Source organism: Debaryomyces hansenii, assembly GCF_000006445.2.
Source record: "Debaryomyces hansenii CBS767 chromosome A complete sequence".
Classification (NCBI taxonomy): domain Eukaryota; kingdom Fungi; phylum Ascomycota; class Pichiomycetes; order Serinales; family Debaryomycetaceae; genus Debaryomyces; species Debaryomyces hansenii.
The window spans coordinates 235,844-261,520 of NC_006043.2; the positions used below are offsets into that span (position 1 = coordinate 235,844).

Below are 25,677 nucleotides of genomic sequence, written 5' to 3' on the forward strand. Positions count from 1 at the left end.
ATACAAATTTATTTAAACTTTCGTATTATAATTTTGATTTGGTTTCACTCTTTTCAAGGTGGTATCGTAACTTCAGTATATACTTCTACAATAATTGATAATAATCTACTTCTTTCATGAATTCTGTTCAAAGACAACTATTGACTATTGAATACAGATAAATCATACACTTTTTAATAATACAAAACAGATACTATTAAGAACAAAGATATGTTCTTTGCAACAAAGTATTTTTGATAACATATAAACATCAGATCTATTGAATTGTAGTATATTGTATTTAACTAAATCCAATCCTTTATATCTTTAAGGTCTTTTACATGTCCTTCTCCACCATAACGATTTTGAATTCTATCCTTTACAGTCTCTGGTCTCCATCTCCATCTATATTGTTGCTCCTTGTCTAATCCATCCTTACCGAGTACAGCTAATTTGCTGATATACTTCCCTATTGTTGGAATGAGTTGGAATCCATGACCTGAATCACCAGTAGCTAAAATTAAACTACCATTGCTTTCTGGGTATTCGTCGATTAAATAATATCTGTCTGGGGTATCTGTACACCAACAAATTTTAGACATAACAATCGGTTTATCCCTAAAATCTGGAATAGTTTCTTTCAATAGCTTTCTAATTCCTTTTTCAGCTTCAACAGGAACAGTGTTGATATATTCCGGAACTGAAGTATTTGGTTCCTTCTGTTCACTTATATAATGTGTATATCCTGGAAACTCATTACAGATTTTCATCTCATTGTTTTCATCAGGTTGGAAGAAAAATCCACCTTCTAAGCTTCTAATAACTGGAATGTCTTTGAATCTTTCGGATTCTTCTGTACTTAACTTAATGTGACCCAAGGTCCAACATTTAGCCATAAGCTGGTTTTTGAAATCTAAAAGTTTGACTGAAGAAGCACCAGTAGATAGGATAGTTTTATCGGCAAAGTACTCCTTTCCGGTAAAACTTCTGCACCCCTTCACACTTCCAGCCTCAAATAATAAAGACGATATTTCATCAGTGACAAATTTTCCTCCCAAGCGGCGAATCTCATTAGCCACTGCTCTCATCGTGTTGGCAGCATGCACCCATCCACCTTCATTTCTTTGTAGATAGCCACGCCAGCCAGGTAATGTCCCTTTGTGAAGAATTGGGGCGCCTGAAATGATGTCCTCCTTAGTATTAAGTTCCTCCCAATCTTTCCTGTTCATATCCAATCTGATTCTTCTAATGAGATTCAACTCTTCCAAGGGTGCTTCTTCAGACGTACAGACTAGATAGCCAACTTCGTGAAAAAACGGTTTGAATAAAGGATCGTTTCTCCATAATTCTGCTGCCTCTAACTCTAAGCGTGAATGAAACTCAGAGGTATACCCTATTCTAATTATTTTATTTATATCATTTCCTGCTGATCTAGAAGATGGTATTTCTTCAGCATCGATTATAGTCACATCTGTATAATTATCACGCAACAAATAAAGGGCAGTTGATAAACCCCAGGTGCCACCACCTATAATCAAAATCTTACTCTCTTTTCCTAACATCTATATTATTTTAGACTTAAAAACAAAAACATCTAGTTGGTACATGCTGACTATTTTATATTCTCATTAAAATATCATCATATGTACTTTCATATTCGTCATTGGTGCTATCTCCTCAGTTTGCTCGTTTAGGAATTTAGATATATATTGGGCAACTATCTAACTTATCAAGAAACTAATTGAAATATATTGGAAGGTCGATACACTGTACAATTTCCGAAAATCAATCCTGATAATGAAACCTCTGGTCGCGGGATTCAGAGATTAGTACTGGGTCTCATAATAATTTCTAACCTTATCGGATTCATATATGGACTTGGACATAAATGCAATGTTAAAATCCAACAGCGAATAATGTGATGAGTGTGTTTGATTTGATCAGATATTCGACATTAAGGGTAGATTTCTAATTTACTTAGTTCCTCTAACTTGACTAACTAACTACCCCTGAAACACAAATGCGCTTCAAACACTCCAGCTCCTCCGTGGCTGGTGCGATAACGGCACTGTTCGGAAAATTTTGCAGCATAATGCAATAATTACAGCGAAAAAATTACTTGTTACCTTACTTATGCAACTATTGCGCGAACTAAGGTATTTCAATATAAAAGCTGAATGACTGGAGTAGTAGGGAAAAAAAATATACGACAACATATGATTAGTAGAAATTGGATAAGTGCAGTAATGGGGTACATAATAATTATTCAATATATTGTTTTTATCAATGGTAAGTAAAAAAAAGTATATGAGTTTTATCACTCAATTGGTACAGGCTTTTAAAGCCCTAATGAAATATATCTTGGCAGAAAACGAATGGTGCTATAGAATAAAATTTTCTATATAAATATACATATGGATGTAGATGCATCTCTTCATTGATGTTTGTTTTTCTATACGCAAAAATTTTAAAAATGGAAAATAAATCTCATGAAGCTAGTATTGAGCACAATGAAGTACTAGATGATGTTCATAGTAGGAATACGGTTGGTTTAATGTCCCTTGGCGATAACAAAGCTAACATTAAAGGTATCCCAAAAGGAGCTCTTACAAAACACCTTGGCCGAAGTTTATGCAAACACTCAAAAGGAACATGAAATAACCCTTTTCCAAGTTTGAAAGAATATAAAAAAGCAGTGATGGGGTCTCTTATTGGGTCAATGGCTATTGTAATGGATGGATACAACATTACGTTATTGGCTTAATTATTTGGATTTAATAGTTTTAAAAAGGAATATGGAGAACGATTGGATAATGGGAATTATGATATTCCAGCTTCTTGGCAGACAGTATTAACCATGATGAACAATGTTGGTAAAATTCTTGGGATCATGATCGATGGTTGGTCAATAGAGATAGGCATGGTAATAAAAAAAGTCATGCATATTGCTTTTTTTTACTGTTGCGTTTACATTCATTCTTGTTTTCGCACCCAGTAAAGAGGTTATTGGGCAATTGCTCATGGGTTTTCCTAATGGTATTTTTGGTGTTCTTGGTCCAATTTATGCCTCTGGAGCAATGTATGGGGTCCTAAGGGGATAGTTGACAACATATGTTAATATTGCATTCATTATTGACAAGGTGTTTTGAAAGGTCTCTCAGATCCAACCTTTAATTGGTCAGAATTCCGTTTGCGGTCCAGTAGTTTTGGCCACTATCATTGACTATACCTATTGCAATTGTTCTAGATTCTCCTTGGTGGCTTGCAAGAGAAGGAGAATTTGGCAAAGCAAATGAAGCCCATAAAAGGTTAGTTTCTGATAATTCTCCAGAACATGTTAATAATGCAGTTGGGTTTATGATTCATACTACAAAAATGGAGCAGGATGTTCAATCAGGTGCAACTTACCTTGATTGTTTTAGGGGCATTGACTTCAGAAGAACAGAAATAGTGCTATTGGATTAATGATTCAAAGTGTCTCATTAGGTTATGTGATGGCATTTGTAGTTTAGTTTTTCGAATATGCAAGTATTGATAACGGTCAAGCATTCAATTTAAGCATTGTACAGTATGCTGTTGGGTTTGTTTGAACACTTATTTCTTGGGTTTTGTTATCAAAAACCTAGGTAGACGAATGCTTTACCTTCTTGGCTTGGGGCTCTGCGGTATTTCTTTTTTGTTTATGGGATGTATCTCATTGGCACCAGAAGGCAATCAGGGTGTGAAATGGGGTATAGCTGTTTTATTATTCATTTCAGTATTTTTCTATGATATGACAATAGGACCAAAATTGTGTTCTCACTAGTTAGTGTTAAAAGTAGAAACACTGTACTGAAAACGTTCTTCCTATTGTATTGAGTCTGCGGCTCAGTTTATTTTTTTTTTTTTTTTTACAGCTCTTCTCGAAAATTTTAATCGAAATTCCATAATTCCATATATAGATTTGCTTTTAATTATAAGTTCAAGTATAGATTGTTGGTACTATAGACTATATACATATTCAAAATGGCGCCACAATCATTTGATGAGTTTTTGAAGCAGCAAGCCCAACAATCTAAGGGGCCGGCTGTCAACAGAGGCCTTAATAACAAAGTATATTCTAATAGAGGAAGTACTCCGTTTCAAGATTCGTATGGTAGCACCCCTAATGGTTCATTGCCAGGAAGTGGATCTGCTACTCCAAATCCAAACTCGTCTACTGCATCTTTAACCTCATTGAATACTGCATTAAGTAAGTTGAATGTTGGTGATACTCCAATCCAAGAAAACTTATGGAACATTGAACAAGCTTCTAAGATCTCAGAAGTTAAGGTTGAAGCTGAAGCTATTGCTAATATTGTTTCGGAGTCATCTTTATCGGTTATTAATGAATGGAAGTTAAATGACATTATTAAATCATTATCTAAGCCTAAAAATTCTCCTTTAGTCAGAGAATCTGCCATGATAATTATTCAACAATTGGTTATGAAATTCGGTGGACAAACTCCAAGTGAAGCATACCTCTTGCAATTTTTCAGCATTTGTTACGACATGTGTGCTGATAAAGATAAAAACTGTGTTAAGGCTGCTAAAACTGCAGCTGATTCATTGTATGGTATTTTCCCTGTTGAAGCAGCTGGTTCCATAGTAATTAATACATTATTAAGTTATTTATCATCTTCAGCTAAGTGGAATTCGAAAATGGCAGCATTAGACACCTTTGACAAATTGATAGATGACGTTCCAGCCGATTTATTAGAGTTGAAGTTCGTTAACACTGTTCCTGTTTTAACCGATTTATCCACTGATTTCAAGCCGGAATTGGCCAAGCATGGTTTAAAGGTTATGATGAAATTCGTTAAGGTTTTGGACTCGTTGGATTTACAGAACAAGTTTGAATTAATCGTAGAAACATTATCTGATCCAAAGAAAGTTCCAGAATGTATCAAAAATTTATCGTCTGTTACCTTCGTTGCTGAAGTTACCGAACCAGTTTTATCTCTTTTGGTTCCAATTTTGGATAAGTCATTAAATATGTCATCCACTTCAAATGATCAATTAAGACAAACTGTTACTGTTACTGAAAATTTAACTAGATTAGTTAACAACAAGCGTGAAATTGAAGTCTATATTCCAATTCTTTTACCAGGGGTACAAAAGGTTGTTAACAATGCATCTTTACCAGAAGTCAGAGAATTAGCCGGAAAGGCCTTATCCGTTTTGCAAGATGCAAAGGACGAACAATCTGATGGTATGTTCCATGGAAGAATTAACTTGACTCAAGCAAGAGAATTCTACACCGAAAATATGGATGATGAATTGAAATCTGTTGCTCAAACTTTGCATGTCGATTCTGACGAAATTATTTCCAATTATTTAGCATTTATTTTACAAGCCGATGCTAATGTTAACGATTGGAAACGTCTTACTGATTACTTAAACATGGCTATCACTGATTCCGATAATGAATTAAAAGAAAAGTATGTGAACAAGGTCCTCGCTAATTTAAGAGATTTATTCACTGCTGTTTCCACCAGGGTATATGATGATGAGGAAGGTGCTATTGAAATTGTCAATGCTGACTTTTCCTTAGCCTATGGTTCTCGTATGTTGTTGAATAAGACTAACTTGCGTTTAATCAAAGGACACAGATATGGTTTATGTGGTAGAAATGGTGCCGGTAAATCTACTTTGATGAGAGCCATCTCTAAAGGTCAATTAGAAGGTTTCCCAACTCCAGATCAATTGAAAACTTGTTTTGTTGAACATAAGTTACAAGGTTCAGAAGCTGATATGGATTTGGTTGGTTTCATCGCTTCCGACCCTGAATTAGAAGGTGTTGGCCGTGACGAAATTTCTAAGGCTTTATTGGCTGTTGGATTTCCTCAAGAAAGATTGGACCAGCAAGTCGGTTCTTTATCGGGTGGTTGGAAGATGAAATTAGAATTAGCCAGAGCAATGTTAATGAAAGCTGATGTCTTATTATTAGATGAACCTACAAATCACTTGGATGTTGCCAATGTTAAATGGCTTGAAGACTACTTAATTGAGAATACTAATATCACATCTTTGATTGTTTCGCATGATTCCGGTTTCTTAGATAAGGTTTGTACCGATATTATCCACTATGAAAACAAAAAATTAGCTTATTACAAGGGTAATTTATCAGAATTCGTGAAGGCTAAGCCAGAAGGAAAATCGTACTACACTTTGTCCGATTCAAATGTTAAGATGGCATTCCCACCTCCAGGTATTTTAACTGGTGTTAAATCTAACACACGTGCTGTTGCTCGTATGGCTAATGTTACGTTTACTTATCCAGGTGCAGCTAAGCCATCTTTAGAAAACGTCTCATGTTCATTGTCATTATCCTCCCGTGTGGCTATTTTAGGTCCAAATGGTGCTGGTAAATCTACTTTGATTAAATTGTTAACTGCCGAATTAAACCCTAACGAAGGTAAGGTTGAAAAGCATCCTAATTTAAGAATTGGTTATATTGCCCAACATGCTTTGCAACATGTTGAACAACACAAAGAAAAGACTGCAAACCAATACTTGCAATGGAGATATAGATTTGGTGATGATCGTGAAGTCTTATTGAAGGAATCGCGTAAAATCTCTGAAGACGAAAAAGAACAAATGGCAAAAGAAATTGACATTCAAGATGGTAGAGGACCAAGAACTATTGAAGCCGTTGTTGGTAGACAGAAGTTGAAAAAGTCCTACCAATATGAAGTCAAATGGAAGTGGTGGTTACCAAAGTATAACTCATGGGTTCCAAAGGAAGTCTTGCTTGAACATGGTTTCAATAAGTTACTCCAAAAATTCGATGATCACGAAGCATCTAGAGAAGGTTTGGGTTATCGTGAATTGACTCCTACAGTTATCAGAAAGCATTTTGAAGGTGTTGGTTTAGACGGTGACATTGCCGATCATACCCCTATGGGATCCTTATCTGGTGGTCAATTGGTTAAGGTTGTTATTGCTGGTGCCATGTGGAATAACCCCCACTTGTTAGTCTTGGATGAACCTACCAATTATTTGGATCGTGACTCTTTGGGAGGCTTGGCTATTGCTATCAGAGATTGGGCTGGTGGTGTTGTTATGATCTCGCATAATAATGAATTCGTCGGTGCCTTATGTCCTGAACAATGGCACGTTGAAAACGGTGAAGTTGTCCAAAAGGGTACTGCTGCCGTTGACAACAAGAGATTCGAAGACGGCGACTCCGCCTCTCCTTCTCCTGCTCCAACTCCTACTAAAAAGAGAGCTGATGACGATGATTCTCCGGCTAATATCAAGATCAGAGCTAGAAAGAAGAAGATGACTAGAAACGAAAAGAAAGCCCAAACCGAAAGAAGAAGATTGCGTTACATTGACTGGTTAAACAGTGCAAAGGGTACTCCAAGATATCCAGATACTGATGATGAAGATGAAGATTAGGCTTGGTCCTGTCAATAATCTATTTATAATGTATATTAGTTCTTAATAAATGTTTCTTAAATCATTCTGTGTCGTACGACATTTGTATATATGTCGTAAAACTGAATCGCGACATTTGGTGTATCAACACTCGAAGGCAAAAGATTTCGAATTCCTCTATCAAGTGGCATTACTTATATATCTATTAATCATTATTTACAGTTATTTCAGCGGCTGAATTGCATCTTGAACTAGAGAAGAGATTTATTGTATTGTAATCAAAGCAAATATAATTGAAAACAATTTTAGGCGTATAAAATTTTCATACAATGGCTGATAGGTATTCATTCTCATTAACAACATTTTCACCAAGGTATGTAATTTTGAAGTGGAATTGGGGATATATTGGACACACGATGGTGTGATGGTGGAATTGAGCTTTCAGAGTCGATTATATATTCGAGATGGCGGATTACTAACAAATAATAGTGGTAAATTGGTACAAATTGAATATGCGTTAAATGCAGTTAAACAAGGTGTTACTACCATCGGTATTAAGTCTGCCAATGGGGTTGTGATTGCCACAGAACGTAAAGCCAACTCCAATCTTCTTAAAGCAGAATCCAATAATAAAGTGGAATTAATCACGCCAGATATTGGTATGTCATACTCAGGGATGGGGCCAGACTTCCGGGTGCTCGTGGATAAGGCCCGTAAGCTTGCGCACACAAACTACAAAAGAATCTATAATGAATATCCTCCTGTAAAGGTGATGGTGCAAGAAATTGCAAAGGTAATGCAAGAATCGACCCAATCTGGTGGTATCAGGCCATTCGGTGTTTCATTGCTCGTTGGTGGCTACGACAAGCACTCGAATTCTTTCCAATTATATCAGGTTGATCCTTCAGGGAGTTATTTCCCATGGAAGGCCACCGCAATTGGCAAAACCTCTGTTTCCGCTAAAACATTCTTGGAAAAGAGATGGAACGAAAATTTAGAATTGGAAGATGCTATCCACGTTTCTTTGTTGGCATTGAAAGAGTCTGTAGATGGAGAATTAACTGGTGAAAATTTGGACATTGCAATTGTTAGTGATTCCCAAGAACATTTGTTAGGTTTTAAAGGTACTAATGTTGAGGGTCCAAGATTCAGAAAATTGTCTGCGGAAGAAATTAACGATAGATTAGATGCATTATAATCCACTAGATAGTCTTCCTTAATTAATATACAATGATATACGATTCACGGTTGTAGTCTAGTGTATAGTCTTATAAGTATAATAATCGTCACGTGTGCAGCTCTTCAATAATTTTTTTTTTTTTTTGAATTTTTTTTTTTAAGAACCATCTCAGCTGCAAGAAACTCATCAACAGTCTGTAAAGAATCTTAGAAACCATAGAACTTATTGAGGATAATACGAGCATGGCACGTAAGAACACTAAGAATAAGTCTTCTAGTAGGAAGAGAAGTTCCCAAAAGGTTCTTGATGCGTTTCAAATTGCAGAACGTGCAGAAAATAGATCAGAAGATGATTCGGACAATCGTCCGGGAGATGAAGATGACTTAGAAGTACACGATGGGATTATGGATGCTAGTAAATTTTTGGCTAATAAAAGCAAAGATGATGAAGGACTCAGTGACGAAGAATTAGACTCGGATGAAGCATTAGGATCTGATGACGATTATGATATTTTAACTTCAAAATTTTCCCAAACCATTAGAGACAAAGAAAAGAAAAGGAAGTTGAACGAAAAGAAAAGAAAGAGAGGCGAATATAGAGACAGTGAAAGTGAAGATGAGGAAGAAGATGAAGGGTATGCAAGTATAGACGAAAGTCAATTGGTTACCTTATCACAAGCATGGGATATGGATGAAAAAGATGCAAAGAGCCTTCAAAAGTCTAATGATAATAATGATCTTGTATTGGATGATGCATGGGAATCTGAATCTTCCGAAGAAGAAAGTGAAGAAGAAAGTGAGGAAGAAAGTGATGATGATGAAGATATCTTCAAGTCTGCATCTGAAAATGAGAATGACGACGAGGTTGATTTAGCAAACACCGTATCTCAATTACAATCGCAATTAAAGAAGCCAGCCAAAGAAAGAAAAAGATTGATTGCTGAGGCTACTGATGAAAATGAATTCAACTTGCCAACAAAGGGTGTGACATTATCGTTACAAGATATGATATCGGCGGTTGACCCATCTGTATCGAAAGATGCCATTTTAATCGATAATGAAGATAATAGCAAACAAAAAGCATTAGCTACTCCACTTCCAAAGCGTATACAAGAAAGAAATGAAAGACAAATCGCTTATGAGATTACCAATGAAGATATCAGTAAATGGGAAGATACGGTCCAACAAAACAGACAGGCCGAAGTATTAAAATTTCCATTGAACCCAGAGATCAAGCATAATGATACCGCTACCACATTCAGATCCTCGAATGAGCCTAGTACAGAATTGGAGAAGAAGATTCAAGGCATTCTTAAAGACTCTGCATTAACTGATGATAGGAAGGAAGCCACATTCGAAGAGATTGCGGCTGCAAAATTATCTTCAGAAGAATTGAAAAAGAGAACTAATGAGTTGAGGTTAATGAGAGAATTAATGTTCCGTGATGAAAAGAGGGCCAAGCGTATTAAGAAGATAAAATCCAAGACATATCATAAAATCAAAAAGAAGGAAAGATTAAGAACTCAAGAGATGGTTGAGGGGTCTGATATGGAATCTGATAATGAAGATCATGATATGAAGAGAGCCAAAGAGAGGATGTTATTGAAGCATAAAACTCAGTCTAAATGGGCCAAATCAATGATTAAGAGTGGATTATCAAAAGACGCATCAAATAGAGATGACTTGGAAGAAATGTTAAGACAAGGTGAAAAATTGAGATCTAAGCAATTGGGTTATGAAGATGGAGATCAAAGTGACCAGGACGTTTCTGATATTGAAGATGAATATGCCAAGGACGATGAGACCAATGAGACTGATGATATAAATAGAAATAAGTTAGGTAAGGGTGTATTGGCAATGGACTTCATGAAATCGGCCGACAAACGTCACAAACAAGAAAATTTGAAAGAATTAGAATTATTAAAGAAATTAGAAAATGGTGGTGACTTAGATGAATTTCAAGAAGACGCCACCTCTATTAATGTTACAAAGAATCAAGGTAGAAGAGTCTACACTCCAAGTGCATCATCCATGAAATCCGATATTAATGAAGTCAATCAAAAAACCTTAAACGAACTTAGAGATGATGAATCTAACAACTTAGAGAATAGATTAAGTAAGAAATTTAAAGTGGTGGATAATTCAATTTCCAATAAAAAGCCAAATAATTTATCTAAGGATGTTGAGGAAGAAAAGAAACTGAAAGCATCTGATGAAGCTGAGGATGTCAATCCTTGGTTAGCAGGCAATGATTCTGAAGAAGCGATGCAGAAGTCTAGAAAGATTCATAAGGTTGACAAAACTTCATCTAAATTATCAAAGTCGGCTCAAAAGATTTCTAAAAATAAAAAGAGAAGTGCTTCACAAAGAGATGATGAAGATACTATAATTGATATGCATGAAACTTTGAAGGCCAGAGATATCCATGATGATGATAATGAGAATTCAAATGATGAAGATAAGGACGATGGACTTATGTTCAAGCAAAAGAACTTAATTAAACAAGCATTCGCGGGGGACGACGTTGTACGAGAATTCGAGAAAGAAAAAAGACAGGTTGTTAAAGATGAAGGTGATAAAGTAGAAGATGTAACATTACCAGGATGGGGTGATTGGGCAGGAGGGAAGAAAAAAGCTAAGAAGATAGTGCGTAAAATTGACGGTGTTGTTCAAAAAGATAAGAGAAAGGATAAGAATTTAAAGGACGTTATCATTAATGAAAGAGTCAACAAAAAGAACTTGAAATACCAATCATCAGGAGTTCCATTCCCTTACGAGTCTAGAGAGCAATACGAAAGAGCTTTGAGAATGCCTGTGGGTCAAGAATGGACTTCTAGAGAGACCCATCAAAAATTGACTATGCCTAGAATCATCACTAAGCAAGGTACCGTTATTGATCCATTAAAAGCGCCATTCAAGTAGTGTATGTATATCAGTAATCGTTAATTCATATATAATAAATGAAATTATAAATAAAAAGTTATTAATAAAAAGTTGCAAAATAAAAGCAAAATCAAACATCTATTAAAATACCATTTCTGACAGCCCAGTCTTTACCACTTAAAAAGACGTTATCTGGGTCCATTGACTCTCTAACTTTATTATATTCAACCAAGTTTTCACCAAACCACTTTTTCAATATTGGATTAAAGCCCTTCATACTGTACGAAGTTTTACCACCAAATTCAAGCTGTTTTCGCAAATCCTGATCAGTTCTATGTGCACCATTTACACCGATGAAATTCTTCGCCCAATGTGGTCTACCACTAGCATTTGTCATTATATCTTCGAACAATTGATACCACTCTTGGGAATTAACATTGGTGTGGAAAGGTCTGTACATTGTAGCGTTAATGAACAAAGTCAATTGATCATTTGTCACATTTGCGCCATCGCCATCATATCTCAAATTTGAAGAATTGTCAAGGTAAGGACGCAAATTATTACCTGGAATGGGTCCAGGACTGAGCCTGTCTCTTTTAGCTAACCACTTTTTATTTGGATACAATGAAGGCTCATCGTTCTCATCCACAAATGGCTTCTCTGAGTACGTAAGATTAGAGCATCTAACTTCGATTGGAGCGTGAACATAGAATCTGTTTTGCTCACGGGCAGTTTGAATCACATCATTCAATTTAATCAAGACATCTTGGCCCAGACTCAAAGGCGTAGACCACTCATTGACAAATTGCGAGAACAAGCAATCCATATTTAACCCTTCAACAGAATTTTGGACTGCAACATCACCATGACCAAGAGTTTCCACATCGCCGTATTGATTCTTGAATACGAATTTCTCGATGAGTGGAGTCAAATGAGGACATATGTGGACCGAGATCCACAACAACGACTCGTAGAACTTCCTTCCAAACCAGGTGCCATACCATGAATCTCTTGGTTTCGATAATGGCTCGGACGACTTCGAAGCCCTCCAACAAACACAATTGCCCGAGTATGGAAACCACCACACCCTGATAAACTCCGAGTCTAACCACACGGTGTCCCAATTTTTCAAAAGAGTATCGAACTTGATGATTTCTTGCTTCGACTTGATGGTGTACTTTGGAATAGTTCTGAGCGTAACATGCGTGATAATCCCAATCTTACCCAATGAAAGCATGGCCGCCTTAAACAACTGAGTGTTCTCCATCGACGAACATGTTATCAACTTCCCAGCAGAATTCATGATCTCAATCGAAACCACCTGCTGACTCACCAACCCATGGTACTGAGTCGATCCGTGCGTTCCCGTCGAAATCACCCCCGCCATAGACTGGTCGCTGATGGATCCCAAATTCTGGATCGCCAACTCGTTTTCCTTCAAGTACCGGTTCAACTCGTATATACGGCACCCCGCTTGCACCGTTAAGTCCACAAACTTCACCTCTTCACCTTCTCCATTTCTAGTCGGACCACTGAACTCCTCCTTCTTCAACACCTGGTTGAACCTATCTAAATTGCACAACCACTCTTTGGTCATCGTCATATCACTGGGAGAATGGCCTGATCCCACTGTCATGATCGTTTTCCCATTTATTCTTGCCTGGTCCACTAATTCCCTGATTTCATCCACCGTCCGTGGTTGAAAAATAGCCTGTGGCTTGCAAAAAAATGTCTTTGCCCATGTCTGGTGCACGGTTTTCGTACTCACAAAATTCTGTAATGTTTCTGGAATATCACTCCTCATTCTGCTTCGATATGGATCCTTTTACACTCGTATTACGTCTCCAATGTCCATAAAACCATCAATAAGTCCATGATTATGTCCCTTAATCATGGCATGTCGCGTGAATACAAAAAAATCCACATCGTACTGCACATAGACCGCGTCGTTTAAGTCGTTTAATTTTTCAATTTTTCACAGAAAACTAGACACATTTCATATGGCGGCTAAAAGAAGAAGTTAAGATAAAGAACATTTTTCCAAATAATACAAGAAATAGTAATAAAAAAGCAATATGACTAAACCACAAAACGTAGGTATCAAAGGGATTGAAGTTTATGTTCCTTCACAATGTGTTAACCAAACAGAATTAGAAAAATTCGATGGAATTGCCGCTGGAAAATATACGATTGGGTTAGGACAAACCAATATGTCATATGTCAACGACAGAGAAGATATTTACTCCTTGTCATTGACAGTCTTATCTAAATTGATCAAGAACTTCGGAGTTGACACCAACCAAGTTGGTAGATTGGAAGTAGGTACCGAGACGTTGTTGGACAAATCCAAGTCGGTGAAGTCTGTGTTGATGCAATTATTCGAAGGAAACAACGATATTGAAGGGATTGACACGATCAATGCGTGTTATGGGGGTACATCTGCTGTGATTAATACGGTCAACTGGATCGAGTCGTCTTCGTGGGATGGAAGAGATGGTATTGTTGTCTGTGGTGACATTGCCATCTATTCGAAGGGAGCCGCTAGACCTACCGGGGGTGCTGGTGCCGTTGCGTTGTTGATTGGGCCAGATGCACCAATTGTGTTTGAATCCACCAGGGGCTCGTTTATGGAACACGCTTACGATTTCTACAAGCCAGATTTCACTTCTGAATACCCTATAGTCGACGGACACTTTTCGTTAGCATGTTACGTCAAGGCTGTTGACCAGTGTTACAAGAACTACTCCAAGAAGGTTACCAAGGATGACAATAAGACTGTTGGTGTTTTCGACCATTTTGACTACAACGCGTTCCACGTCCCAACCTGTAAGTTGGTCACCAAGTCGTACGCCAGATTATTGTACAATGACTACAAAGCGGACCCATCTAAGTTTAAGGACTTGATTGATGAAGAAACCAAGAAATCAATCGATAGCTTAACTTACGACCAATCTTTGGTTGACAAGAACTTGGAAAAGATCTTTGTTGGATTAGCCAAGGAACAAACCAAGACCAGAGTTCAACCATGTTTGAATGTTCCAACCAACACCGGTAACATGTATTCTGCATCCGCATGGGCTTCGTTATCCTCATTATTGTACTATGTTGGTTCCGAACAATTGCAAAACAAAAGAATCGGTGTCTTCTCATACGGTTCTGGTTTAGCCTCCACCTTATTGTCTGTTGTTGTTAAGGGTGATATTTCTAAAATCACCAAGAATTTGGACTTCGACCACAAATTGTCTGAAGGTAGAGTTACTAGAACCCCAGAGCAATATCTTGAAGCTATCGAATTAAGAGAAAAGGCTCATTTACAAAAGTCATTCAAGCCATCTGGTAGTATCGAAACTCTCGCTAGGGGTACGTACTATTTGACTGAAATCGATGATAAGTACAGAAGACAATATAATAAAAAGGATTAATTTAACTGTATAGTCGATCATTTTATTTTGTATTAGATTATTTATTATTTATCTTTTCTCTCTTTATTCGCTCTATATAGATGTGCGTGGAACACCATCTATTTATTACTATTTTAGCCTAATGATGATAGTCTTTCCATTCAATACTTAATTAATTTTTTATAACTTACTATAATCGCCCACATCAATAGTGTATGAATAATGACGTCTCTAATGTAGCCATTGTAGCATGTACCGCCTGGCTATCCTTACTAAATGTTTTTCTTCATATATGCGCTCTGCATCGTAATTCCACTATTAGTAGACCAATTATGACTCCGGCATAGTTTATGTGAATAGTTGCAAAATTAGTTTTCTTGAGTCTTACACTATGTGAAAAAGAACCCATAGATATCACAAATAAGTAAATACATCTATTAAGATAGCTCTATGTCCTTGTTTCTATAATTTACTGTAATGCACATATTCACACAAAATTTACAAGTTTTTTATATAAAATCCAAAAATTTGCAAAATCAATCAATCTTCGAAATTTTTAGATTTACAGGTTTTATATTAAAGCTCTAACAAAACCCCAGATCTGAGATCTTTATAATACATTACCCCTGTTTGTATAGCAATATAGTTAATTACATGGCCATATCGGCATTTTTGATTGCTCGATTCAAAACACCTAATTACCGGTCAAATCTACGATAAGATCCTGTTACCTCAGAGATTTCATAAGAAATTTTAAGGTTCTGTCTACCAAGTTTGAATACGGCATCAATTGTAAAACTATAAACTATCGGACCATACCGTTTCTACTAACTTATCATATTTCGCTATTTGACATATAAAATGTGTTGTGCCATTTGCAAAGCCCTGAAAATTGCAAAAATTTTCGTAGCAATTGACTGACTCCCAAGACAATCCCTTACATTTGAACCACAAAATAACTCCTTTTCAATGGTTGCTTGCTTCCATTTAGGAACATGGAATATTTCACAATCATTTCCACACGTGACCGGTACTAATAATTGTTCCAAATTCCATTCTATTTGCTTGCTATTAACCATCAATATATACCTGACCATTCTTCCTTTTATAAATATGTTGTAAACATAGATTTCTTATTCCCATACAATTAAGACATATTGAAAAATTGAAATATTCTCAATTATAAGTGATGAAGGTATTTAATTTCGCATTGATAGGTCTATTAGCAGGCAATTTAGTGGCTGCAACTGATGGATTATCGACATGGAAAGAGAAAGACGTGAAACACTTTTTAAAGGATCGTCAAATAGATTTTAGCGAGAAAGAATCGTTCCAAGAGCTAAGCAGGAAGGCAGAAGAGGAGTTTGAAAAGTTGAAAAACATCCACCGGGATACTGTTAGGGACGATTCGCAGCAACATATATTAGCAACTAATCCGAAGGATGAATTGACCAATATTTTCCCAGCACATATCAATTGGAATTACTTGTTCGAGTCCAATGCTGAACATGCCAGACTGGTAAAGAATTGGATTTTCGAATCGTGGTCGACCGAAGGCCTCAAGGACTTTTTGACCAATAATAAGATTAAGTTTGACAAGAATTATAGCAAGCAAGATTTAATTGATTTGGCGCAGAAGGAATACGACAATATTGCAGAGGGACATGATGTTTCAGGATACTATCCTGGTGACTGGATTTATCAAGGTTGGAGCGTTGATCGCTTAAAGCAATGGTTGCAAGACCATGAATTAGAATTTGACTCCAAAGACAACAGAGAGAGCTTATTGAGCAAGGTTAAGCACAATAATTATATTGCATCGTTATCGAATATCGACAACAAGAATTCCTTGTTGGATTCGCTTGATTTGGCGCAAGCAAATATTTTTGATAAGGCTGGTGAAATTAAAGACGATTTTTTTGACACATGGTCATACGGCCAATTGAGGGAATGGTTATACTACCATGGCTTCATTAGCACCAGACCTGATGTTTATGTTGAAGAGTTGGATGCAGATAAATTGAAGAAGATTGCCAAGTCTCAACAAAATTATTTAGTCTCTGACATTAAGAAATGGAGCGAGAAGGCGAAGAAGACAGCTGACCCCTATCTTTCGAAAGGAGCTGATAAAAAGAAGACCCTTGATAATGTTATCAATGACACATTTTTAATTGGGGTCGAAAAATGGTCCAAGGATCGCTTGAAGGAGTTCTTAAGATCCAGAAATGTTAAATTTTCACAATTTGCATCTAAACATCAATTAGTCGATTTAGTGAAAAAAAGTAAGGATGTTAAGTTGGCCCTTAAACAAAATGCCAACCCAGCATCATGGTTAGTTGAGAACTGGTCCACCGATAGAATTAGGGAGTGGTTAGAAAACAAGGGCGAGAATGTTAAAGGCACTAGAGAAGATTTGATTAATGGCATCAGTAACTATGTCCTGCAACATTCATTAGCTCCTAGTGATACTTTTGATTTCCTGGCGAATTTGTATAAGCCAGATTTAGATGATTATAAGAAATCATTTAAGGAATCTTTAAATAAGTTCAATGAGGACGTTAAAGACAGCGGGGGAAAAGCTAAGGAAGCTCTTGATTCAGCTGTTGATTCATCGGTTGCTGATAGAACTATGTTAACTGCCTATTCTATTGGTGCCGAATACTATAAGCAGGCTGCAAAGACCCTCCGCGAGAAGTACTCCGAATCCAAGTTTTCGATAGATGATGCCTTATCTCAGGCTAAGGATGCATCATACGAATATGCCAATCGGTTCGTTGATGATGCTTCTAGTAAGTACGCTGATAATAAACCGGTTGTAGAAGAACAGGTGAAAAGCGCAGGAATCGCTGCTTCCGAATTTGCAAATTCTTTAAGTAATTCTTTAACTGAACAACTCAAATCTGGCAAAGCTAAATTAAACGATGTTACCAATGATCCTCAAGAACATTTGAAGAGCGTTAATGAAATTGTCGAGAAAAGCATCAGGGACAAGAAGCCAATAGCTGAACAGGCTGCCAAAGACGCCTATAGAGTTGCGCAAGACTACCTTGCGTCTGCAAATGATGCCATAGTAAAGAACTACGGTGAGTACAAGCCTGCGGCTGAGGATGCTATGAATACCATTTACGGGTCAGCCAAGGATTACGCCAATTCGGCTAATGAAGCCCTCGAAAAGGGTTACGGCCAGTATAGACCAAAGGCTGTCGAGGCTGCGGAGAAAGCAAAGGAATACGCTGACGCCATAAATGAGGCAGTGGGTAAGAACTTCCAGGAATACGAAGGAAAGCTTCAAGACGCATATAAAGCTGCCTCTGATGCCGCTACTGCCGCCTATGCCGAATACAAGCCTATAGTCGACAGCACCGCTAAGAATGCTTACGACACCGCAAAGCAATATGCCGGCAGTGCAAACGAAGCAATCCAGAGTACCTACGCCGAGACTATACCAAAGGTTGAAAATGCGGCCAAAAGTGGCTGGGAATACCTTTTAGTCTCCTACTCCAACGCCGACTTGAGATCTTACTTACAATCCTTTGGCTACAATTTCAATCTTTTATCTACCTTAACTCGTCAACAGCTTGTCAATCTAGCTAATGAACAATCTGACATCTTTTTTGGCTCCGATACAAAGTGGGATAAATCCATAGTAGATGTGTTGAAAGACACTTCTGACGGTTTCCAAGAAATGATAGGCATAAAGCCAAAGGAAGAGTCTATATGGTCAAAAGTAAAGAACTCCCTTTTCTAGGTCGCTTTCAATTTTTATTCCGTTCGTTATCTTAGTTTGTTTAACCTTCGCTTGTTTTAGTTCTTAGTATATAGGAATGTACAATTATAGCGTATAGATTGCAGCATGTACACACATTGGGATGCTCAAAATGCGATGTAGCGATATTTTTCATTTACTTCCAGTTTAGGAAGTCTAGGATTGTTTGTTTTGAAATCGAACTTTTTGGTTAAAACAGCGAGAAATTGATTCCTAAGCGGTAAACAAACAGGAAGACGTTTAAGTAATTACAAGTAGATAAATCTTTACAAAGTAGTCAAGGACGTATCTAAGACACATTGCAGATAGATAAAGACATATTATGAGAGAAGTTATTAGTATTAATGGTATGTTGAAGGTTTATAAATGGAAAAAGAAGGAATTGATCTGACGTGATACACGTCGAGTTTGACGATGGAATTGAAGAAAATAGGATCTAAGTGGCGTAAATGAACATATTACTAACACATATGTAGTTGGGCAAGCCGGTTGTCAGATTGGTAATGCTTGTTGGGAATTATACTCGAAGGAACACGGAATTAGACCAGATGGGTACTTAGAAGATTCGTCAGACAGTAGACCAAAAGGAGGAGAAGAAGGATTTTCGACCTTTTTCAGTGAAACCGGGTCAGGTAAATACGTTCCTCGTGCATTGTACGTTGATTTGGAACCAAATGTGATAGACGAAGTCCGTACGGGTGCTTACAAGGACTTATTCCACCCAGAGCAGTTGATTGCCGGTAAAGAAGACGCGGCCAACAACTATGCCAGAGGTCATTATACAGTTGGAAGAGAAATGTTAGATGACATTTTGGATAGAGTTAGAAGAATGTCTGACCAGTGTGATGGGTTGCAAGGGTTCCTTTTCACCCATTCTTTAGGTGGGGGTACTGGTTCTGGTTTAGGATCGTTATTATTGGAACAATTATCTATTGACTATGGTAAGAAGTCCAAGTTAGAATTCGCCGTCTACCCAGCTCCACAGGTTTCCACTTCTGTGGTTGAACCATACAATACTGTTTTAACCACTCATACCACCTTGGAACACGCCGACTGTACTTTCATGGTTGACAACGAAGCTATCTATGACATGTGTCGTCGTAACCTTGATATTGCCAGGCCAAACTTTGATTCATTAAACAGCTTAATCGCCCAAGTTGTTTCCTCGGTCACAGCTTCATTAAGATTTGACGGTTCCTTGAATGTTGATTTGAACGAATTCCAAACCAACTTGGTCCCATACCCAAGAATCCATTTCCCATTGGTCTCGTACGCTCCAGTGTTCTCCAAGAATAGAGCTAACCACGAATCTAACTCGGTGTCGGAAATCACCTCATCGTGTTTCGAACCAGGTAATCAAATGGTCAAGTGTGACCCAAGAACCGGTAAGTACATGGCCACCTGTTTGTTATATCGTGGTGATGTCGTTACTAGAGATGTACAAAACTCGGTCGCCCAAATCAAGGCTAAGACGACTGTTCAAATGGTTGACTGGTGTCCTACTGGTTTCAAGATTGGTATCTGTTACCAACCTCCAACCGCCATTCCAGGCTCAGAATTAGCCTCTGCGAAGAGAGCTGTCTGTATGTTATCTAACACTACCGCCATTGCGGAAGCCTGGAGAAGAATTGACAGAAAGTTTGACTTGATGTATTCCAAGAGAGCGTTCGTCCACTGGTACGTTGGTGAAGGTATGGAAGAAGGTGAGTTTACAGAGGCCAGAGAAGATTTGGCTGCTTTAGAAAGAGATTACATTGAAGTAGGTACCGATTCTTATCCCGAAGAAGAAGAAGAATACTAATCTATTGATATTTTGTGATTTTATTTCTAACGAATTTTTCTCTAATACCCCCCCTCGTTTCGCTCTATATAATTAATTTTTCTCTTTAGTGTTATATATCTCGGTTACTACATGGTTAATCTTATTTTATTTATATATCTTTTCTCTATATCTTCTTATGATCGTTTACTGTAATAAATTCAGGTTTTGTTTATCATGATTTGTAAGTCGGGATAAAAAAAAAAAAAAATTTAAGTGGCACTACCGGAACATATAAATTGAAATATTTCAATTATAAACTAGCTATAATTGATAGTTGATAACTGTTTAGTATTTACTCAAAGATGGAAGATAAAAGAGAATTATTAAAGCAGCCGTTACACGGTATTTATATACCAATCTTGTTAATGTTAGTTGGTACTTTAATTTTTGGTGTTGAGTATTTACCGTACACTATTGCCATTATAGTAGTTGTTTGCAGTGTCAAATTTTATGAATCTTACTCCAAGAGACTGTCGATGGACACCCTCAAATGGAAAGAATTTGAGTTGATTGACAAGACTATTGTTTCAAGAAACTCTGCTATTTATAGGTTCAAGTTGAAGAATGACGATGAGGTATTAAATATTACACCGGGACATAATGTTGCATGTTGTATGGAAATCGACGGAAAGGACGAGATTAGGTATTATTCACCAATATCCAATCAGTTCGATACCGGATTCTTTGACATCTTGGTCAAGTCTTATCCTACTGGTAAGATTTCCAAGAGATTTGCCATGCTTAGAGAAGGACAAACCGTCAAATTTAGAGGACCAGTAGGTAGATTAGAGTACAAGACCAATATGGCTAAGGAGATAGGATTAATTGCTGGTGGTTCTGGTATCACTCCGATCTTGCAGGTTATTACTGAAATTATCACTAATCCCGAAGATCAAACCAAGATTTCCTTGATTTTTGCCAACGAAACTCATAACGATATTTTATTGAAGAGCGAAATCGATGAAATTGCTAAGAGATATCCTAATTTCGATGTTCATTACACTTTGACTCATGCTCCAACTGGGTGGGAAGGTAGTACTGGGTTTGTGACAAAAGAAATGGTCCAAAAACATATGCCATCTCCAGATGCTCAAAATAAGTTATTCATTTGTGGCCCTCCAGAGATGAAGAGGTCTTTGATTGACATTTCAGCCGAATTGGGTTGGGAAAAGGGTGTTATGAAGTCGGCTACAGAGGACCAAGTTTTCTGTTTCTGATGCTTAATATTATAGAACCACTGTAGTTGTAATATCTATCTTATACATATATAATTTGCATGCAAATCTGTTGTTATAAATAAAATTATTGTATTCATTGAATTCTCACTTAAAAATAATGGCAAAATCCATTAGCCTTTTTGACAGGTCTTTACGAAAGTATGCCTAATCCCCACTTAAAGCAAGCTACATATACGGATATTAGATGACATAGCTGAACTGTTCGTCAACGTCAATAGTGAGCTGACTAATGTCGTTAACGGTCGTAGTGCCTGAAATTTATTCGGCCGTATTGCGGATATAAGATCTCGAATATGTAGTTAAATGAGTAGGAATTGATAAAGTATAAAAGGACAAGGGTAACACCTGCTGAAGAATAGAATTTAGAGATAGAATATTAATAAACTAGAGAATAACAATGGCAAACACAAACTATCAAACTGTAAAACTTGACGATAAATTCGGATATGGTACAATGAGTCTTACATGGACTCCAAATCCACCTCCATTTGAACAATCGATCGAAACGATCAAATACGTAACAACCAGTGATATTGGTACTAAGTTGCTCAATGGGGGAGAATTTTATGGTATGGAAGATAAGGAACTTAATTTGAAGTTGATTAAACAGTTTTTGGAATCCAACGATCCAAAATTGAACTCGGAATTAGTTATTTCTATCAAAGGTGGCTTAAAAGAGGACTTAGCCCCTGACGGATCAAAAGAAGGTGTTTCCAAATCAATTGAAAATATCATCTCCTATTTTCCTCAAGATAAGGCCGTGAGACCAACTCTAATCTTTGAAGCAGCTAGGGTTGACCCAACGGTGCCAATTGCACAAACAGTATCATATATTGCTGATTATGTGAAACAAGGAAAGATCGATGGAATCTCTCTTTCAGAAGTTGGAGCTCAATCTATTGCAAAGGCGTCCGATGAGTTTCCTATTTCTTGTGTCGAAGTTGAATTTTCATTGTTGTGTCAAGACATATTAAGCAATGGTGTATTAGAAGAATGCTCGAAACGTAACATTCCAATTATCGCTTATTCTCCTATTGGCAGAGGCATTCTTACTGATTCTACTGTGGATAATGCTGACACTTTCTTGTCACTGTTGGATAAAAATGATTTCAGAAGATTATTTGACAAATTCAATCCTGAAAACTTCGAACATAACATGGTCTTAGTAAAAGAGTTGCATAAGTTTGCACATACTAAGAAGAATACATCCTTAGAATCCTTATCTCTCTCTTGGATTTTGAAGATTTCCGGAATTTCAAATTTCGAAGGTATTAAACAAGTAACTAAGATTTTGCCAATTCCAAGTGGGTCTACTAAGGAAAGAATCAACAAGAATTTTGGTGAAATTGTTGACTTGACAGATGACGATTTAGCTGAAATCCAGAAGATTTGTAAGTCCCATGAAATAAAGGGCTTAAGATACAATAAGCACATGGAAGCTTTGAATTTTGCCTAAAACGTGTAACTGCCTACATGTCACCGAGTATCTCACGTATATATGATAGTTTATGATTGTTGAATAAATGAATATGTCAAATCGACTTAGTCTGTAGATAGGACTCCATCTAAAAACGATTTTATCTCTTCGCAAGTTTCATAGAAATCAAGAAATTGACATTTACAGAAATAAATTGAATAATAATACGAAACATGAGTTACAGAGAAGATAGAATAATATGTACCTTCTATACCAAGATAGGTGCATGTAGACACGGAGAGAAATGTTCAAGAAAACATGTTAAACCATCATCTTCAGATACAATCTTGCTTCCAAATTTATATCAGAACCCAAAGCTTAATAAGAACGATGGCGAAGAATTAAACCCAAAACAAGTCCAGGAATACTTCGATCATTTTTATAAAGATATATTTCTTAAGTTTGCATTATTTGGTGAGGTCTATTCTATGGTGGTGTGTGAAAACGATAATAATCATTTGAACGGAAATGTATACGTTAAATTTGCCAACGAGGATTCAGCCTACAATGCTGTAATGCTTCTAAATCAAGAGTGGTTTGGAGGACGTCCGGTGCACTGTGAGTTATCTCCAGTAGAGAGTTTCCACGATGCCAATTGTAGGGCATATGAAAGTTCTACGTGTAATAGAGGCGATCACTGTAATTTTATGCATATACACAAGCCAACCCCCCAACTTAAGTCCAGTCTATTCAAAAGTCAAGAGAAGAGTACATTAACGAAACAACTACAACTTTTACGAGGAGAATTGACTGGTAGCCTGGAAAACGAAAATGTCCAACAAGATGCTGCTGGCGAACAAATTTCCAAACCTGCTGAAACCACTTCCACAGAAACAGTTGAAAAACTCTTTGCAAGTAGCATACCGTCACATATATAGGAAAATACTCTGTCAATACCATAATTTTTGTAATTGCGTTGTTTGTACACTAATCTTATCATGAGACTCCGACCTCGAAGTATTAATTCTGAGAACGGGCAATTATTGGCTAAAACGTACCATTTTGAATCGTTCTTCAATTAATTAATTCAAGTGTCGAAATAAGATGTTGAAGATAGGTCTAATTAGTAGACTGAAGCCTTCTTTGATCACCTTGAATTTGCGGTATGATAATTGTGCATTTTCAGCTGGTTCTGGGTTTAGTTTGAGAAATTTTTCAACAGCATATATAATAAGAGAACCTCAGATAACTATTCCTAAAGTATATCAACAATACCTAGCTAGAAGAAATATGTCTACGAAAAAGGATTCAGATTCATCAAATCATTCCCATGGTACAATAGATGGAGAATCTAAACATCAACACGGCGATGAACATAGCCACGAGCACAGCTTGCTTGGCCATTCACATTCCCATTCACGCCATCAACCGAATGAGTTCCTTTCAGTAAACACTGATACAATTAAGCATAATCCTGCGGTTCGTATCACATGGATTGGGTTATTGGTGAATGTGGTAATGGCTGTATCTAAAGGGATTGGTGGTGTTTATTTCCACTCCCAGTCGTTAATTGCAGATGCTATTCATTCGATTTCTGATATGTTTGCAGATTTTTTGACATTGGCTACAGTCAACGTAGCCCAGAAGGTTGGGTCGCCTACTCATTACCCGTTGGGATATGGTAAAATTGAAACGATCGGTTCGGTGTTAGTTAGTGGAGTTCTTTTATTTGCGGGTGTTTCAGTGGGCTGGTCTTCATTGCTACAAGTTTTTGAATTTGCATTGCCAGCTTACATGTTTGAATATGTTTCTATGATCCAAATTGGCCATTCTCATTCGCATGCTGGATTGGGAAGTGGTGAAGTCGGTGGTCATAGTCATAGCCATGTGAGCGATGGAGTATCAGATTCATCTATAGTGGCTAATTCTAGGCCGATCCCTAACATCAATGCTGCTTGGTTAGCGGGTGGTTCTGTTATTGTCAAAGAGATGCTTTATCGTAAGACCATGCAAATTGCTGTTGAAACCAATTCTAAGGTCCTTGTTGCCAATGCTTGGCATCATAGAGTTGATTCTTTGACTGCCGTGGTCGCTTTATTAACTGTAGCTGGTGGTAATATATTTAATGTTGCATGGTTAGATTCAATTGGTGGCTTATGTGTTTCAATGTTGATTATCAAAGCAGGTTGGGATAGTTTCAAAACTTCAATCGTTGAATTGATTGACAAGGGAGAGGATGCTGAGAGTGAAGTATTCTCTAAGGTTCACGATATCATAACAGACGAAATTAAAAATGTTGCTAACAACGAATTCAAGATCGAAAAATTGTCAGTCTTGAATTCTGGAGCAATTACTAATGTTTACATGACTCTTTCAACATCAAAAGAGTTTCGCCTTAAGGAGCTTAACCAAATAGAATCGAACTTGGTGACAGCCATTAAAGCAGACTATGAATTTGTAAGAAATATTTTTATTTTATTCAAAGATTCAGAACAACAGAAGATCTCTCAAGATCGTTCTACCGAGCACTCTCATGAAAATAAAAAATAGACGACTGGCGATGGAATATATGTATATATAAAGTCATGTAT

The 25,677-nt window shown here is 37.1% G+C and overlaps 14 protein-coding genes across 14 annotated transcripts; 11 read left to right on the forward strand and 3 right to left on the reverse strand. All coding sequences in view use genetic code 12, as the record gives it.

The window, feature by feature from the left end:
* Positions 1-284: 284 nt before the first annotated feature.
* On the reverse strand, positions 285-1,541 carry DEHA2A02794g (DEHA2A02794p; the record flags this gene model as incomplete). The annotated part of the gene is made up of 1 exon (XM_456462.1): positions 285-1,541. The coding sequence occupies one exon, from the start codon at positions 1,539-1,541 to the stop codon at positions 285-287; it is 1,257 nt and encodes a 418-aa protein (XP_456462.1).
* An 878-nt stretch (positions 1,542-2,419) lies between these two features.
* On the forward strand, positions 2,420-2,635 carry DEHA2A02816g (DEHA2A02816p; the record flags this gene model as incomplete). The annotated part of the gene is made up of 1 exon (XM_456463.1): positions 2,420-2,635. The coding sequence occupies one exon, from the start codon at positions 2,420-2,422 to the stop codon at positions 2,633-2,635; it is 216 nt and encodes a 71-aa protein (XP_456463.1).
* A 1,349-nt stretch (positions 2,636-3,984) lies between these two features.
* On the forward strand, positions 3,985-7,401 carry DEHA2A02838g (DEHA2A02838p; the record flags this gene model as incomplete). Its single annotated transcript, XM_456466.1, has 1 exon — positions 3,985-7,401. The coding sequence occupies one exon, from the start codon at positions 3,985-3,987 to the stop codon at positions 7,399-7,401; it is 3,417 nt and encodes a 1,138-aa protein (XP_456466.1).
* A 308-nt stretch (positions 7,402-7,709) lies between these two features.
* Positions 7,710-8,578, forward strand: DEHA2A02860g (DEHA2A02860p; the record flags this gene model as incomplete). The annotated part of the gene is made up of 2 exons (XM_456467.2): positions 7,710-7,753; positions 7,870-8,578. The coding sequence occupies 2 exons, from the start codon at positions 7,710-7,712 to the stop codon at positions 8,576-8,578; spliced, it is 753 nt and encodes a 250-aa protein (XP_456467.2).
* A 224-nt stretch (positions 8,579-8,802) lies between these two features.
* DEHA2A02882g (DEHA2A02882p) lies at positions 8,803-11,481 on the forward strand (the record flags this gene model as incomplete). Its single annotated transcript, XM_002769914.1, has 1 exon — positions 8,803-11,481. One exon carries the CDS (start codon positions 8,803-8,805, stop codon positions 11,479-11,481), a length of 2,679 nt encoding a protein of 892 aa, XP_002769960.1.
* A 91-nt stretch (positions 11,482-11,572) lies between these two features.
* DEHA2A02904g (DEHA2A02904p) lies at positions 11,573-13,246 on the reverse strand (the record flags this gene model as incomplete). The annotated part of the gene is made up of 1 exon (XM_456469.1): positions 11,573-13,246. One exon carries the CDS (start codon positions 13,244-13,246, stop codon positions 11,573-11,575), a length of 1,674 nt encoding a protein of 557 aa, XP_456469.2.
* A 271-nt stretch (positions 13,247-13,517) lies between these two features.
* On the forward strand, positions 13,518-14,864 carry DEHA2A02926g (DEHA2A02926p; the record flags this gene model as incomplete). The annotated part of the gene is made up of 1 exon (XM_456470.1): positions 13,518-14,864. The coding sequence occupies one exon, from the start codon at positions 13,518-13,520 to the stop codon at positions 14,862-14,864; it is 1,347 nt and encodes a 448-aa protein (XP_456470.1).
* Positions 14,865-15,688: 824 nt separating this feature from the next.
* On the reverse strand, positions 15,689-15,940 carry DEHA2A02948g (DEHA2A02948p; the record flags this gene model as incomplete). Its single annotated transcript, XM_456471.1, has 1 exon — positions 15,689-15,940. The coding sequence occupies one exon, from the start codon at positions 15,938-15,940 to the stop codon at positions 15,689-15,691; it is 252 nt and encodes an 83-aa protein (XP_456471.1).
* A 92-nt stretch (positions 15,941-16,032) lies between these two features.
* DEHA2A02970g (DEHA2A02970p) lies at positions 16,033-18,591 on the forward strand (the record flags this gene model as incomplete). The annotated part of the gene is made up of 1 exon (XM_002769915.1): positions 16,033-18,591. One exon carries the CDS (start codon positions 16,033-16,035, stop codon positions 18,589-18,591), a length of 2,559 nt encoding a protein of 852 aa, XP_002769961.1.
* Positions 18,592-18,931: 340 nt separating this feature from the next.
* DEHA2A02992g (DEHA2A02992p) lies at positions 18,932-20,410 on the forward strand (the record flags this gene model as incomplete). Its single annotated transcript, XM_456473.1, has 2 exons — positions 18,932-18,956; positions 19,086-20,410. The coding sequence occupies 2 exons, from the start codon at positions 18,932-18,934 to the stop codon at positions 20,408-20,410; spliced, it is 1,350 nt and encodes a 449-aa protein (XP_456473.1).
* A 323-nt stretch (positions 20,411-20,733) lies between these two features.
* DEHA2A03014g (DEHA2A03014p) lies at positions 20,734-21,648 on the forward strand (the record flags this gene model as incomplete). The annotated part of the gene is made up of 1 exon (XM_456474.1): positions 20,734-21,648. The coding sequence occupies one exon, from the start codon at positions 20,734-20,736 to the stop codon at positions 21,646-21,648; it is 915 nt and encodes a 304-aa protein (XP_456474.2).
* A 418-nt stretch (positions 21,649-22,066) lies between these two features.
* On the forward strand, positions 22,067-23,125 carry DEHA2A03036g (DEHA2A03036p; the record flags this gene model as incomplete). Its single annotated transcript, XM_456475.1, has 1 exon — positions 22,067-23,125. The coding sequence occupies one exon, from the start codon at positions 22,067-22,069 to the stop codon at positions 23,123-23,125; it is 1,059 nt and encodes a 352-aa protein (XP_456475.2).
* Positions 23,126-23,319: 194 nt separating this feature from the next.
* On the forward strand, positions 23,320-24,024 carry DEHA2A03058g (DEHA2A03058p; the record flags this gene model as incomplete). The annotated part of the gene is made up of 1 exon (XM_456476.1): positions 23,320-24,024. The coding sequence occupies one exon, from the start codon at positions 23,320-23,322 to the stop codon at positions 24,022-24,024; it is 705 nt and encodes a 234-aa protein (XP_456476.2).
* A 166-nt stretch (positions 24,025-24,190) lies between these two features.
* Positions 24,191-25,636, forward strand: DEHA2A03080g (DEHA2A03080p; the record flags this gene model as incomplete). The annotated part of the gene is made up of 1 exon (XM_456477.1): positions 24,191-25,636. One exon carries the CDS (start codon positions 24,191-24,193, stop codon positions 25,634-25,636), a length of 1,446 nt encoding a protein of 481 aa, XP_456477.2.
* Between the last annotated feature and the right edge of the window lie 41 nt (positions 25,637-25,677).